Consider the following 15,102-nt stretch of genomic DNA (forward strand, 5'->3'; position numbering starts at 1 on the left):
CCTGACCCCCAAATCGGATCGTACGTAACTATATATATAAATTTTTTAATCAACTCTGTTATAATTTTACGGTATAATTAAATTAGTGCAGACTCAGTTTAGGTCAAATTTTCTCCAATAAAATTACCAAAAATGGCGGTTAATTACAGTAGTTAATTGAGAATAGTACGCACCATTTTTTTTATTGAACATGCAAAATTTATTGTATTTAAAAGTTCAGTGAGACAAACTTAAATAAAAGGAGATTAAGACTAATCAATTTATAAACAGAGATCCCAAATCCTGAACTCATAAGTATAAACCCAACCCACAACCCAAAATCAACCCAACAAAAGCCACAATCCAACCCAAAAATCAATGCCACATGGTTTCCTTCATCTCCATTGACTATAACGAGTGAAGACTGACAGAAGCCACTGCATGTCCAAAAAGAAAACCATGAATATAAATTACAACCAAGTACAACCACGTGTAAAAAGTGAAAATCAAAAAATTAATATGAGAAAAGCCAAATCAACCGATTAAAATTCTCCATGAACATAGTCTATCAATAATTAAATCCATCTAAAAAATCATCTAAAAGGCATAAATTCCCTTTATGCGAGGATATGCGATGTGATAGATATCATGGCTACTTACAATTTGTAAGACTGAAAATTGTTAAACATAATGGTGGGGTCGCAAAATACAATTATCGTTATTGAGTCGTAAAATTGATGAACGCTGAATTTTTTTTATCCTATACGACACCGAGTTCAAAAATACAAGAGTTGATCCAAAACCCATGAAATTTTTTAGCCCGATCAATCCAGTATCTCAAAGTTTGATTCAGATAAGTGAAATAGGTCGAGTCCTCCGCGGGCTTAGATTCGGCAAGAGAAATCCAGTTCAGTGATGTGACGTGAGGAGAACTAACAGGTCCAATCATTTTGCAGTTCTACCTGGATGCATGCTGAGAAAAATTAAATGGTCGCCTGGTTCGGAAAGAGGCTCTAACACTTCTGTACGTACGGATCTGAGTAACAGAAACAGGTGACACTGTAGTAGAAAAACCGTTAAATGTGACTAACAGACAAAATAAAATAAATAAAAGGAGAGAAACATCTTTTTCACCATCTAAATTATACTTACAAGAAAATAAATAAAAGGAGAGAAACATCTTTTTCACCATCTAAATTACACTCACACTGTAAAATTCTATTCTTTGAATTTATTACAAATAAATATCAAAATCTATTTAAAATTAAAATAAAAAACAACACCGAAAACCCAAAGTCAATCTCAAACCAAACACACCAAACAAAACTGTGTATGCACAGTTTCTAGTTTAGGAAAACATCATATCCTGCTAAGTTTTTCTCACCGTTTGTTTTGCATCAACGTATGCGGAAAGGGCCAAAGATTGCAATTATTTCAGGTTAATTATACAATAGCTGGGCGCACCATTACAGTGCTTTCTATAGATAAATTAAAATTACAACTTTTTTCTTACTTATAATTATTTTATGACATATTTAATACGTTTAATTGTGAACATGTGCCGGTTTTAAATAATTTTATACTTTTAACCTATTCCAACATGCAATATTTAATAAGGTATATATTATGAGTCTATCTTTACTTTTACATTTTTATTTAAACATTTAATTAATAAATAAAGCAATCAATATTTAAACTCTAGATTCTTTTAGTTGAAAATTTCTCATATTGCATTAGAAATCACTCAATTTAAAAATTCAAGTTCATAATTAAAATCATAAAAATAAATTTACAACTATAACAAGTATATATTGTTTAGCTGCAGCAGTACTGATGCTTGATTTTTCTTTCTGTTGCTGATATTTTGAAGGGTTTTTCGTGTTTGGTTTTGTCTTGTCCAAAGTTTTGATGACGGAGATGATGATGATATTTTTTTCTGCTGGACCTTATTGTCTTTGGAGGGGTTTTTTTCATCGACAGCTTCGTTAGGATAGGTGGGTTGTAAAGGCCTACTCTCAGGGCAGCGCCGGTTGTAGGTTTTTTTTTTTAATTTCTTAATTTTCTTTAAAGAGAATAAAAAAGAATTTAAATTTGAGTTTATTAAATAAATGATATTTCTTTAGCTAATGGAGTAAGCCAGGTTAGACTTCCATTCTCAAATTTAATAATGCTTTTCTTGCTAAAATACCAAAATAACATTATTTTATTTTATTTTTTTAAAAAAAAGAGATAAAATGTTACGTCTGCATATTTTATCACTTCAATTATGCATGCAACTTGACCTGATTCTGTTGGCTTGATTCCTCCCCTATATAAATGCTTCTTGCCAATCGTTCCCTGCATAACACCGCTAGAATTTCCCTTGAGAAATCAGCTGCTTGAGAGCCAAAGAGTAGCAAGAATTAGCTACAGAGATTTCGAGATGGCCTTGCACTTGACATGGGACTTCATTTTTGGTGTTATGGGTACAAATTTATAAAGTCCCCATCTCCTTTTTGCTTTGTTTCTCTGATTGTTTTCCATTCAATAGCTAAACTCACTTTGTTTCTTGTCTTCTTTTTTGCTCAAATGTGTAGCTAACATCATCTCCGCCATGGTTTGCCTTGCTCCTCTGTAAGTGTTTTCCTGCAAAATTTAGTCTCTAGTTTTACCAGCTTACGTACGCGCTTCCTCATATAGTTAAGAAATAATATGACAGGCCAACTTTTTACCAAATCTGCAAGAAAAAAACAAGCGAAGGATTCCAGTCTATTCCATATGTGATTGCACTATTTAGTGCTATGCTGTGGTTGTTCTATGCACTTTTTGACGGCAATTCTACCCTTCTCGTCACCATCAACTCCTTCACATTCTTCATGGAGATTGGCTACATTACTGTGTACATTATCTACGCAACGAAGAAGGACAGGGTCTGTAACTCTAGTTTCCCAGATTTAAGAAGCTTTTTAGAGTGGATATATTAATTTATCTCATGCATGGAGATATTGAGATGCTACCAATTTTGTTGCAGATGTTCACTATAAAACTTCTCCTCTTCTTCAATGTTTTTGGGTTCGGAATGATTTCCATCTTTACTCTCTTCCTCACCCATGGCCGACAACGAGTTGATGTTCTTGGATGGATTTGTATGATATTTGCTTTATGTGTATTTGTCGCACCTATGGGTATCATGGTGAGAATGCCACTCCAGAATTTTAACTTTTTTTTTTTGCCATTTTTCAATTTGGCAGTTCTTTCGGCTATGAAAATTATTCATTTTTTTTTCCTTTTGTTTTGTCTTTTCTTCACTTTGTTTTGCAGAGAAAAGTGATAAAGACCAAGAGTGTCGAGTTCATGCCTTTTTCTTTATCATTCTTCCTAACCCTGACTGCAGTCATGTGGTTTTTCTATGGTTTTCTAAAGAAAGACCTTTATGTTGCTGTAAGTTACTATGCATTCATTATTTTACATGCATTAAGTGCATCTTTCTTTATTCTGCCAACTTTTTCTTTTAAAAAAATTGTTTCTTTTCCTTCAATTATTAACAAGAAACTATTTTCTTTCCTTTTGATTAACTTCCACTTAGAATTCATGTTTCCTTTTCTTGTCATGAACAGATTCCAAATACATTGGGCTTTCTCTTTGGTATAGCCCAGATGGTGCTTTATTTGATCTACAGGAACCCCAAGAAATTACCTGCTGAGGAGCCAAAACTTAGCGAATTGTCTGATCACATCGTTGACGTTGCAAAGCTCAGTGCAATCTGCTCCGAGATTAACACAGTTGCGGTTCCACAGCTGAACGATAATGGAAACAATGTCGGAGATCAAAAAATTAAGGAAGAGACCGAGAAAACCAACCTGGAATTGGATGTAGTTGTTTGAGTGAGCCTGCCATGTACTCATGCATGCCAAATACCTCTCTAGAACATAAAATTTTACCATATGATCGTTATATGCACGACAGTTAGATTTTAACTATTGATTATATTAAAATCTACAGGAAAGTTATTATAATCAATAGTTATTATCTAATTATTAGATATGTAACGATTGTATATAATAATAATTTCTCTTTAGTACGTTTATATATAATTAACATATTTCAAACTTTATGTAATACGTTTTTTTTTTTGAATAAATAAAATGTTTGTTTGAGTTATTTTGTTACATTAATATTTATTTATTTAATTTAAAAATTAAAGATTTAAATTTATAATCAAAGTCACGCTTAAAAATCATAAATGATCAAATTAATTTAATTAAAATTTGCAATTTAAACTCAAATTAACCCAATCCATAGTCAATGAGTAAACAGCTTCCCTCACCCCATTTTTTTTTAACAAAATATGATCCTTTTATATAAATATAAAATTTAAAAAAAAATTAAATGAATTCAATTTAAAACACATAAAAATATAAATTTAGATTGATTTATATAAATTTTTCTTAACATAAATAATTGTTTAATGAGCCATGACAACCTTCTATATGAAAATATATAAAAATCTCTTTTTTTTAGTTCTAAATGCAATATTGACATTTATTTTCCAAAAGGCAAATTTAAATAACTAGTACTGTTGCATATAATTTAATTTTATAACCAGTTTATTTAAATAATCAATTTTAAAAAATTAATAACTATTCATTAACGATTAATTAATGATAAATTAGATATATAATTAATTTTAGACGCGAGTAGATTAAATACTTTAATTATATGTGTTTAATATATTAATTATTTAATACTAACATTATAAATCATAATTAATTACATAAAGCATAAATTTAATATATATATATATATAATATAAATTTAATTTTGATCATTTGACTCCAGTATCTTTACCTGAAACATCATTAATCCTATTTTTTTGTTATATCTTATTTAACACTTAAATTTTATAAAAAAATTATATAAATACTTAAATCTCTAAACTTATAAAATAAAATAAATTATATATTATATTTCTAAAATTTATAAAAGTACGATGAGAAGTCAAAATGCATGAAAATCATGCTTGTGCATTTATCGATCACATAAATTAAATAATTTTATTTTTATTTATAAAGTTTAAATATCAAATGATATACAACTAAAAGGTAAAGCTGTATAAAGTGATTTCTAGTGCAAAAGTTAGGGGCAAGCATGTACTTCTAACCTAAATTTAATATAATAAAATTTAAAATTAATTATTTCACTTCTATTCGGAAGGCTTTATATCGTAAAAACTCTTTTCTATGACTTTGTTCGAAAAATTTTAATAATTTATGCGTTTGAGAGATTTTAATGATTTATACTCGAAAAATGAAAAAAAAATGAATATTTTTGTCAAATTATCTTATACAAGAGTTTAAACTGCCACTTGATGAGTATTTTTGCCAAATGATTTTATGCAAGAATTTAATTTTGAATGATTGTAAATTTTTTTTAAACTCTATAACTGATATTTCTGTTATACGGATTCGTAATAATGCTATTCTGTTTATACTTTGGCTAGAGAATCTATCAGATATAATCGTCTCTCTATTTAGAAAAAATGATATTTTCTGATAGAATTTTATTAATACAATAAGTAGTTTTGCTTTAAAAAAAATAATTAATTATTAATTTAATAAATAATTATAGTACATGGTTGAATTTTGATATATATATTTTTTGAAATGAAATTTTAATATATTTATAATCTTTTATTTTCATTACTTTTTAAATAAAACCGAATATAAAAATTTTATTTAAATATAAAGTTTAAAAATAAAATAAAATATTAATACCAGCAAATCTCTTGGAAGAATGAAATTTCATTCTATAATTGAAGTTCAATGGACTCGACATGAATACAAAAAATCCGAACACCTTTTGTCTTTTTTAAAAGTTTTGATTAATAATGTATGCACTTTTGTTTTTTTTCTCCTTTTACAATATTAAGACGTCAAATAATTAAATCCCCTTATTACTGCGTTATTTCCTGAATTAGTGCCGCAAGTATTTCCATCTTTTTTTAAAATAATAATAATAATAATATAATTGAGGTTGGATTTATGACACTTAATCTATTGCATAGCGGTATTGAAATGATATTGTAGAATAAGAGAGGATATATATTCAATTGTCCAATCGGAGAGAAAGACATGGTGATGGAGTAATTCTTGTCATGTGATTAACGTAACCTATTGGAAAGTTGGAGAAGAGATTTATTTTTATAATGAACTAAAAATAACCACCACACAAAACGATCAGATAAATGAGATGAGATGAGATGAGATGATATAATAAAATAATTTTAAAAATATCGATATTATATTAATTATTAATAAAAATTTTAATAAATATATGAATGATGTGGTGATTTATAATTAATTTATTATTTTATATGGATAATTTTAAAGTTTTATTTTATAATTTTTAAGAGAAGAAAATGTAAATAATGATGATTGTGCGACCGGAGTGCATGATTGAGGAAAAAGAGAGGAAGATAACATATTGATAATAAATTAGTGTAGGTTGTTACGTGATATGAATGTCAAAACTTGAGAAAATAGCACGTTATCATGGTCGCATCTTTTTTATCGGCCAAGTGGCGAATTTATGGGAGGGGACTCGGCCAAAGATAAGAGACACAAAAGAAGAGATGAGATCAGCAATTGACCCACAAATCTGCAGCTGTGCTTCTTTTTTTTATTTTCTTTCACATTAATTTTTGCTGATCATTAGTGACGCCTAATTAAAGTTGCATATCTCTTTTTTCTTTGTATTTTTTCCCGAAAGCCTTTAAAAGCAAGTGTTTTGATTAGCATGAAGCATTAGTGCATGGCTAGTATCAACCCCCTTGTCCACCACCATCGTCATCACTAATCTCAAAACTCCATTACTTTCGCGTGGACTATTTCATATCAAAATCAAATTATTTTCAGCTTCTTGTTTATTTTATTTATTTATTTTTTTTAGAAACTTATCATTGATTTAGTTTATAGATTTTCCAATTTATTATGGAAATTAAAAAGAAAGGTGATGATCGGCGATTTAGAAAATAGGGTTTTACAAAGGTTTTATAAAACTGAAAAAAATTTAGACTTAGAGGAGCCTATTTCTTCTCTTTATCTGTTTCCTTTTATCCGCTAATGACGTATAATAAATTATCTATTATTGGGCCACATGTCCCTGCCACGCTGATATGGACGTACAAGGAAATTAAATTCCTGTTCCATGCGTAACGGCCTCCGATTCTCTCAGACGCGCGTGCGGATGGGCCCACCAGGCGAGTGGGCTGGTCGCCTTTCTTCCTCTGGGCTAGGATGAAAGATGGGATTAGAGTTTGGCCTAGAAAGGATCTGATCGCTGGGTCATAAAGGTTGGGCCGGCCTGATTGTGGAGTCGGAATAGAGCCCGGTCTCAAGGCAGAGCGGGCTGATGGGTTGGGCCTGAATCATAAGAGAGACTTGAGAGCCTCTAAGTAACGGACTGATATCATGAATTTGACTCCAGACCGGAATGGAGAAATTTAGCGGTCATCAAACGGTATTTTGTATTTATTAATTGTGGCCTTATAATTTAATTAAAGGTAATAGTCGCTCAAGATAAGATGGACTTAATTTTTTTGAATAATTAGTGGCGTTCGTTTTAACTTTTTAAATTTAACCTTCTATTCAATAAGATTTGCAGCAATTAATTTATTTGCTGTCATGTCGTTTTGCTGCCACTTCGACTAATATCATCATTTGTGATCGATGCCGTTTCCTTTTCTTTTTTCTTTTTCTTTTTTTTTTTCTGAAAAATGCATGTGATGAAAAGACTAATTCCATAACAATTTAATTTTGTTTATTAAAATTCTAGTAAAAAGAGAGTTCAGTAATTAAATTTATATACATAAATACATTATGGGTTCGCCACTAATGATAATATTAAGAATATATTTGAAGGCAGTGAGTGGCTTAAATATTTAATATATTACTATCTCATATTTAAAATTTGCTTATCCCAACCAATCAAATTAATTTATAATTTTAAATTTTAAAAAATATTTTATTATAATATTGTTTTTATTTCTCTAAACAAAATGTCTTTAACAACACCTAAGCGAATATTAATTTTTAATAGACTAACAGTGAAGCGTTTCATTCCATTAAAGGTTGATATAACCGAAAACAATGATTGTCCTATATTGAAATTGTTGAGAACTCGGCAATCCTTAAACAGTTAATACGTTGAAAGATTTGGTTATTAGTTACAAGCCGAACATTTTATTTTTAATAGAAACAAAAACTCTTAGTTATCGTATGAAATTTTTTTATAATTTTTTACATTTTGATAATTGCTTCTCAGTCAATAGATAAGGATTGGGAGAAGACTTTTCGTTAATGTGGAAAAATCATGTGTCTGTTTCAGTAATTAGCTTTTATTCAAATTTTATTGATTCAGTTGTTTTCAGAATGTAATATTCAATGGAAATTTACTGGTTATTATAAGTTTTCGGAATTGCAACAACGACGTCAGTCTTAAAATCTAATTCGAGTTTTATCCCGTAAAACTTCTCTTCCGTGGTTTTATTCGGGAGATTTTAATAATTTATACTCGATAGATGAGAAAAAAGGAAAAATATTTTTATCAAATTATCTTATGTAAGAGTTTAGACAGACATGAGCATATTTACCAAATTATCTTATACAGGAGTTTGATTTTAAATGATTGTAAATTTTTGTTAGACTCTAGAACTGATATTTCTGTTAGATGGGTTCGTCGTAATACTACTAGTTACTTATATTTTGACTAGAAAATCTATTATACATAATTATCTCTATTTGGAATGATATTCATTTTTATTTGATAAAATTTTATTAATACAATACGTAATTTTGCTTTTTAAAAAAAGAAATATTTTATTACAATGTAGTTGTTTTGTACTTAATTTCCTAATTATTGATTAAATGAGAGGTAAAAATGGATTGAAGTAAAATTACTAGTGCATAGTCCGAAGCCAATTATTTTAAATAGCTGATAACATTCTCTTCAATTGGAAATAGCTTTACGAATTGTTTTAATTAAGGAGCATCAGCATGACCTTTATCTCAGAAAATAAATAAATAAATAAAATTTAAAACCCGAATTAATCAGATAAATAGATAAAAAAAAAAAAATAATGCATTGTCTTCCACAAAGCACAAAAGGTAGGTTAAAGGTCTACGCTTTACGACCCATACATATCGTTTATGCATGTGAATGGGCACCCATATATACACAAAAGAGAAAATGGCATCACGTTCTCGTCATCACAAGCAAACCTAACCTTTATTATTTATATATAGAGAGAGAGAGATGCATGCGTTAATTATATGTAAGCTTTTGGAGATGTCTTGTAGATATTTATCCCAACATAAAACAAAAGTAAAAATGCTTTGATAAAAGCAGGAGAAGAGAGAATTTGCGAGAGAGGGATCATGAGTTCAGCAATTAGGCAGATCTACTCTGTGTTATCTCTCTTTCTAGTTTTTGTATCTTTATATTGTGGATGACACAAGAAATTAATGACTTGCATAGTTTATTTTTTGTCATTTTATTTGCAAAGTGATGGAGATAATCCTCTCCCTACCTAGCTATAGCTAGTCACTCGATCATGCTGAATAACAATAATTTATAATCTTACATGTTTAGACTTAATTCATGGTTAACTGGAAATAAACAAATATATTTTATATAAATTTCGAATTTAGCAAACTTTTCCCTATTACGCCATGCTATGAATCTGAAATTCATATATACATATACAGTCTTGTCCAGACTCAATTTTCAGTCATCAACTTTTTCTTAGTACAATAATTGATGGATAAGTCAAAACATTAAAAATATATTTAATAGAAAATTAATCAGTCACGACATTCCTTTTATATATTTATGATAAAGTGCCTTGAGAGAATCTCTGTTTTAACCCAATAATCCACTTGGCATCTCTAGCCATTTCCAAGTAAATTGCTGTGCTGCAAAATCCCCATGACCAAATTGTCCGAATCCAATAAAGAAGCTTTATCTTCCGATTCCCAAATCTAAGACAGTGTGTTTTTTTTTATTTATTTTATTTTTAGAAAACAAATAACAGATTCAAACAATTTCATCCTTTAATTCTGTTAAGATGATAGTAGTCAGAGATGAGTAACCTCAATTCACACATGACATTGTTGAACTCACATCAAGTTGGGAGTCTATCTAGATTATGTTGCTTCCACTAAAGAAAGTTGAGACAACTCTACCCATATTTTTCGAATGAGTCTAAATTATGTGGACCAATTGCTGATTTCAGTGATTCTACAGTCAATGATTAATTATTATTGGCAATCATATATCTCAATTCAATTTAAACTAATAGGAAATTGGGTTGCTTTCTTTAAGGATTCCACTCCCAAAGCCGCCCTATCTGAAGTGTATGGGGTTCCATTTCTACGATACCAATTTTAATTTATTTTAAATTTTTTGGACATTATCAGAAGACGGAAAGCAGTGATTACTTAAGCAATATTAATTTCTTATAATATTATTATTATTATTTTTTTATTATTGAGCAATTGAGAGATCATGGCACTAAGTGTTTAAAAATACGTTAATGACTGCTTTTCTTTTTCCTCCTAAATATAATGATTTAGGGAGAAACTTGGGGTTTGGATAGGATAAGATATGGGTAATCTAAAAAATTAAATTTGAAATTAATAACAAGTTAATGGAAAATTAATGATTAATGAGGCAAATGCAAAATGAGACTGAAATCAATTGAGCGAGTAAAATCTCAAATTCATCATTTCTCCATTTCCACCTTTTCTCTTTTAATTATCATCCTCTTCTATTTAAGTATTATCTTGTTATTGAATAATATTGAGTTAAGTATCACATTTTTTTAAAAAAAAATTTTGGATCAATAGACAGAATTTAATTCTCAAACTCCTTTAATTCCTTCCTTCTTAATGTAGCAAAGTATAATGAAGAGTATCCTGAACCACAAGTGCAGATACTGGCTAAGTTAGTTGGGCTTAATTTCCGTTGGTTGTCATTTGGGCCTTCTTAATGTAATATATGGATTACTTCTTAACTTGTAATATAATTATATTATAAAACAAATTTCTTTTAACTTTTTAATGCTTTTGATTTTATTTAAATATAAATTTACTCATTCCTTATTATAATAAAAAAATAAGTAGATTAAGAATTTTTAACTATATAAACTCTAAGTATAATTTAAATAATAAAAATAATAGTATGGTAAATAAAATAAAAGATTAAGGGCATTATATAAATTTGAAAAAATAAAAACGTTTTGGACTTTAGTATATATATAATTAACTTTACACTCCTATATAAATATACAGCATTTATTTACAGAATTTAGAATTTTAAAATTATATAAAATCTAAAATAAATTAATTTGAATAATAAAATATTTAATTGTAAATGATAAAAAAATTAAGAACAATTCCCCTTTCTACTTTTATATATATTATAAATATGAAAAAGAAAATTATATTGTTACTGTATAATGATAATTTATAAATTTTATTTAAATTCAATGGAATTTCTATATATTTACTAAAGATTTAGGGCATTATTAAATTTGAAACAATAGAATTTCTATTATATAAAATTTTAGTTGCATTAGAAAAAGATAAATTATTATAAGATATATAAATCAGATTGTTCAAAATTTAAAATAAATTATATATATTTTTATATCTCTTATATATAAACTATTAAGAAAAATACAAATTAGCGCTTAAAATAAAATTATAATTAATTAATTAATATTTTTGTTATTAACAAAACTTTATAATATTATTTGTGAAATGTATAATATAAATAACATTATATAAATATAAGAAAAATGAGATTTATTTTTTTTATTATGCAACTATAATAGTATTAAAAGTTTATGGGTCCAACTAAAAGGAGATATAAGTCCAAAAAGTAAATCTTGACCCAACTCAATAGACGTTATAAGCTCAAATCCGTAAAGAGTCCACGTGCCATCTAAGAATTTAACTGTCCAGAAATAATTCCAACCCCGTTAGCATCACTCATCGCTATCAAAACTTGCAGTGCTCTCACCCATCAAATAAAGAAATCACAGAGAAAAACAAAAACGAAAAGTATAATGAAGCGGCCCTCTTAACGCAAGGTGTCGAGTGTGAAATTAAATAAATTGAAAGTTAAAGATTTTAGTATTTATGAAAATAAATTAAATTGATTTTAAATAGAAATTAAATTAAATTAAATTAGTAGGATTCAATTTAATTTATTTTGATTAATTGAGGTTTTTAATAAATTTTTTATTTTTTATCTCTTATTTATAATATTTTAAATTTTAATTAAAATATTTTAATTTTAATTATGATATAATTTTTATATTATTAAAAATAATATATTATTATCGATTAGATTTGATTTTTTTTTTAAATTTTTTATTAAAATCAAATTGAATTGAAATAAAATAATAAAAAATTTTAAAACTACTCGTTATTATCGCCTTTGTTAATTTTTTTATTTTGAACTGAATGCCACTTACCTGTTTACTTTTCCTGTCTCCGTCAAATTTGAAATTCAAACAGAAAAAATAAGTAACTGAATTAATTGAATAAGAACAATCATATATTATCAACATGCAAATTGAGATATGCAAGTTCAAAAGTGAGATAACCCATAAAACAAAAGTAAAAAGTAGACACCAAACTCTTATACACTGTGAAACCTTCATCACCAACTAAATCTAGTGGCCACCAAAAAAGCCCAACCCATTAACTGAAGGTTGGATCTCCATACAGGACAGATCATCACATCGAAAAAGGGAATGTGATAGAATTCGTCGGGAACATTGGCCATCGAATGTAGGGATGGTAGGCGGGCGAATTTTCACGGGTATCCGATCCGCCCAAATCCTATTAGAACGGATTTAGATATTTACAAAATGATTTTGGACGGATTCGGATTTGAAAAATTTTACCCGTTTCGGATTCGGGTAGGATTTGAGATTAGGTGATCGGATACCCGTTACCCGAACCCGTTTAGCTATGCTAACCCTAATTTCTTATCCCTAATTCATTTTCTCATTTTACTCGAGCTTCTCTCTCTCGGCGCCTCTCTCCCCCCTTCCCTTCCCATAATTTCCAATCGACGCCTCTCTCCCACTTCATTGATGACTGCCGACAGTTTAGTCGGCACCGGCGACATCTGCTTCCTCTTCCCAGTCAGCGATATCTCCTTCTCTCTCTCCAGTCAGCGATATCTCCCACTTCCCAGTCAACGCATCTCTCCCCCACTTCACTTGAAGAGTGCCGGCAGCTCAGTCAGCACCGGCAACGTCTCCTTTCTCTCTCCAGTTGACGATAAATCTTCTCTCTCTTCGGTCAGCGATATCTCCTTCTCTCTCTTCAGTGTGGCGATATCTCCCACTTCCCAGTCGGAGACAACTCTTCACTTACCAGATTAATGTATTTTCCAGTTTAAATGTTATGCATATAAACTTTACATCTTTTGGCACATTGATATATTTAGTCTCATGGATTGATTTTTTGAGCATCTTTTGTCAGGGGTTTTCCTAACCTTTCTTTTTGCTGTTGTCATCTTCTCTTTTGCTGTTGTCATATTCTCTTGTGATTTTTTTGGATGCTTAGCATTTGTCAATATTGTTTTGAATATTATACTGCAAACTGGGGGTTCTGGCTGACATGCTTATTGTAGTCAGTAGCTATCTATTTTCGGAACTACTAGTTTAATAGTAAAGTAATACATACTGAAATTATGCTAGAAACATGAAAGAAAAAATACTCTTTTCTTTTTTCAGGCACTTAAAATGGTTTTGAAAAAGGAAAATTGGCTGAAATTACAATCAAATACTGTAAAAAAATCAGTTTTGATGGGCTTGTTGGGAATGAGGCACCCTTGATCGTTCCATCAGGTGGTGACTCCACTAATATCAGATTGCGTCATTCTCATAAACCATTGAATCTGGTTGATCCTACTGCTGAGAAGAATGGTTGATTGGGTTCGGGTAGTATGTGGGTATTGCTAAACGGATTTGGAATGGGTACGGATAGTAAAATTAAAACACTAAATGGATTTGGGACGGGTTTGAAAATTTTATATATAATCGGGTTCGGATTTGGGTACTCCCAATTTCGCGGGTACCCTACTCGTTGCCATCCCTAATCGAATCGAATGTAGTGGCGCAGTTTCAATATATCGATGTTAATAAACGAACACCTTCTCCATGTAAAGAAGATCGGCCTGAGAAAAAAAATCTAAAACCATCAAAAACCAAATCCATATATATATATATATATATTACCTATTCTTTAGATAAATTCTCAAGTTAATAATTGGATGCATCATAGAAGTATGCCCATCATTTTTTCGTTTCTTAAAAAAAATTATATTGAATAAAATTTCGGTTGCATTAGAAAATGGTAAATTATTTTAGGAATAATTAAAAAGAATTATTATGTAATTTAACTTATTTTTCAAATAAAATTATATAATTTAATTTATAATAAAAAGAATTACTTAATTTTATTATATTAAAAAAGTGTGATTTTTCTACCATTAATAAATATTGTTTGACATTTTAAAATTAATTAAAAAAATTTAAATTAGGATAAATTATATTTTAATTATTAAAATTTAGTAAAACGTCTAAGTTAGTTCATATATTTTAATAATTTGCATAATTCACATATAAAATTACTAATTAAATTACGTTCTCCCGTTGCAACTTTACATTATAGAAAGAAAGTAAGATAAAAAAAAAAAAAAAAAAGGATCTTTGTAGCTTCCCAGCATCCAAAGCCCATTTCCCTCACCCAACTCTCACCGTAGATTTAATAACATTATTACTTGATCTAAAGATCATCAAATCTTGATTAAAAATAAATAACCAAATCCCCTCCCTTAAATTAACTGCATCACCGAACAAACAGAGATAAAATTATAAAATTTAATTAAATAATTCATCATATATTTATTTAATATTTTTGCAAATTAGATTCGCAGAGAATATCCAACTTGCGTGTCTCTTGTTATGGCCCTTCACACTCGCCCAATTTTTTTTTTATTTGTTGATGATTCCGTTGTTTACTCTAAATGCAAAGGACAGGAGGGGGAGGCTTCAAAGACTAA

The 15,102-nt window shown here is 28.9% G+C and overlaps 1 protein-coding gene across 1 annotated transcript; it reads left to right on the forward strand.

Moving 5' to 3' along the window:
* The first annotated feature begins 2,285 nt into the window (after positions 1–2,285).
* On the forward strand, positions 2,286–4,127 carry LOC110631146 (bidirectional sugar transporter SWEET10). Its single transcript, XM_021778875.2, has 6 exons — positions 2,286–2,444; positions 2,556–2,592; positions 2,678–2,888; positions 2,990–3,151; positions 3,280–3,399; positions 3,576–4,127. Exons 1-6 carry the CDS (start codon positions 2,402–2,404, stop codon positions 3,840–3,842), a joined length of 840 nt encoding a protein of 279 aa, XP_021634567.1. The 5' UTR covers positions 2,286–2,401; the 3' UTR covers positions 3,843–4,127.
* The last annotated feature ends 10,975 nt before the right edge of the window (positions 4,128–15,102 follow it).

This window comes from Manihot esculenta, chromosome 14 (genome assembly GCF_001659605.2).
Source record: "Manihot esculenta cultivar AM560-2 chromosome 14, M.esculenta_v8, whole genome shotgun sequence".
NCBI classification, from domain to species: domain Eukaryota; kingdom Viridiplantae; phylum Streptophyta; class Magnoliopsida; order Malpighiales; family Euphorbiaceae; genus Manihot; species Manihot esculenta.

Excerpts from the sequence above, each read along its gene's own strand:
- LOC110631146 (XM_021778875.2), top strand. The coding sequence starts at position 2,402 with ATGGCCTTGCACTTGACATGGGACTTCATTTTTGGTGTTATGG. Across the intron at positions 2,593-2,677 it reads ATGGTTTGCCTTGCTCCTCT|GCCAACTTTTTACCAAATCT; the intron begins GTAAGTGTTTTC and ends ATAATATGACAG. Across the intron at positions 2,889-2,989 it reads ACGCAACGAAGAAGGACAGG|ATGTTCACTATAAAACTTCT; the intron begins GTCTGTAACTCT and ends ATTTTGTTGCAG.